This window comes from Austrofundulus limnaeus, unplaced genomic scaffold, assembly GCF_001266775.1.
Source record: "Austrofundulus limnaeus strain Quisiro unplaced genomic scaffold, Austrofundulus_limnaeus-1.0 Scaffold1330, whole genome shotgun sequence".
In the NCBI taxonomy this organism is placed as follows: domain Eukaryota; kingdom Metazoa; phylum Chordata; class Actinopteri; order Cyprinodontiformes; family Rivulidae; genus Austrofundulus; species Austrofundulus limnaeus.
Window position 1 is genome coordinate 11,286 of NW_013953732.1, and position 1,638 is coordinate 12,923.

At 42.7% G+C, this 1,638-nt stretch overlaps 1 protein-coding gene across 1 annotated transcript in view; it reads right to left on the bottom strand.

Moving 5' to 3' along the window:
- Positions 1–503: 503 nt before the first annotated feature.
- LOC106534989 (A-kinase anchor protein 6) overlaps positions 504–1,638 on the bottom strand; it is a gene marked incomplete at both ends in the record, with an annotated part of 7,788 nt that continues 6,653 nt past the window's right edge. The window contains 1 exon segment of the mRNA XM_014031827.1: positions 504–624. Within this exon segment, the coding sequence (XP_013887281.1) occupies positions 504–624 (121 nt within the window).

The window sequence follows — 1,638 nt, forward strand, 5'->3', positions numbered from 1 at the left end:
CAACATCTGTACAAAGACCCCTAAAATATGTACAAAGACCCCAACATCTGTACAAAGACCCCTAAAACCTGTACAAAGACTCCAACATATGTACAAAGACCCCTAAAACCTGTACAAAGACTCCAACATCTGTACAAAGACCCCTAAAATATGTACAAAGACCCCAACATCTGTACAAAGACCCCTAAAACCTGTACAAAGACTCCAACATATGTACAAAGACCCCTAAAATTTGTACAAAGACCCCAACATCTGTACAAAGACCCATAAAATTTGTACAAAGACCCCAACATCTGTACAAAGACCCCTAAAACCTGTACAAAGACCCCAACATCTGTACAAAGACCTCTAAAATCTGTACAAAGACCCCAACATCTGTACAAAGATGCCTAAAATTTGTACAAAGACTCCAACATCTGTATGGAGACCTCCAGCTGCAGAGCAGTCCGGTCCTACAACCTGGAGGGTCTCTGGACCTTCAGGAAGCAGCTGCTGCTTCTTACCTTGAAGAGTTGATGTCTTTGATCCTCTGACATCATCAGCTGATGGCTGTCGGTTACCATGGCGTCCATGTCCATCAGCCAATCCCAGAGCTCCTGGAACTCTGCTTCAAACTCCTGTAAACTGAAACAAACAAGGACACATGGAGTCATACGTTGTGTTCTTTAATCAAACTGGACCTTCAGTTAAACATGTGGAAAATATTATTTACCCAAGACAGAAACATGTGATCCAAGAATACAAAACACTGTGGAATGGTTGTTAAGATTTATTGTATACGCAGACACACACATGTCACACAGGGCAGTGGTACATAGAATATGTGTCTATATAAACAAGAAATCCTGACGACCATTCCACAGAGTATTTTTTATTCTTGCATCACATGTTTCTGTTTTGGGTAAATAATACTTTCCACAACAATTGGTGTCAACGAACAGGATCCATGCAGAAGTTCCACAGACTGAGACCACATCCATCAGTGGATTAAACACTGGGATCAGGAGATCTCCCTCTGGACTCGTGATATGGACTCAGACTGYGACTCCAAGATGGATCAAAAAAACTTTTTCTGACAGAAACGTGATGAGGTGGATTTTTTTTCTATAAATAAATCTAAAATATATAATTTGGCAACTTATGCAGGAAAATTAAAAAAGAATTCTGGACCTCTGGGACTAGACAGAGGTGGTTAGAGTCTGTCTACGGTGGGAAAATGGCTCGAGTTTTTTTCCTGGGGTTGTGTAACTTCTATGGTTGAGTCTTGTGTAGTACAAGACTCGTAATGCCGGGTCTGGGACACCTTGTGAGTCTGTTGAGGATAAAGGACGGCCGTCCAGCAGTTTCAGGGAAGATGTTTTGTTTCTTTGTCTAACAAACTTAGACATTGGTCAGGGTCACGGCACAGAGTCTGTCCAGAACCGGAGCGTCCCATWGTAGAGAAAATGATGAATAATATTTTCCACAACACATGGAGGGAAACAGAACATTCTGATGGAAGCAGGGAAGAAGAAGCTTTAAATTAATAATCTGTAACTTTGTCCATCCATCCATCCATCCATTTTCTTCCGCCTATCCGGGGTCGGGTCGCGGGGGCAGCAGCTTCAGAAGGGAGGCCCAGACCTCCCTCTCCCCAGC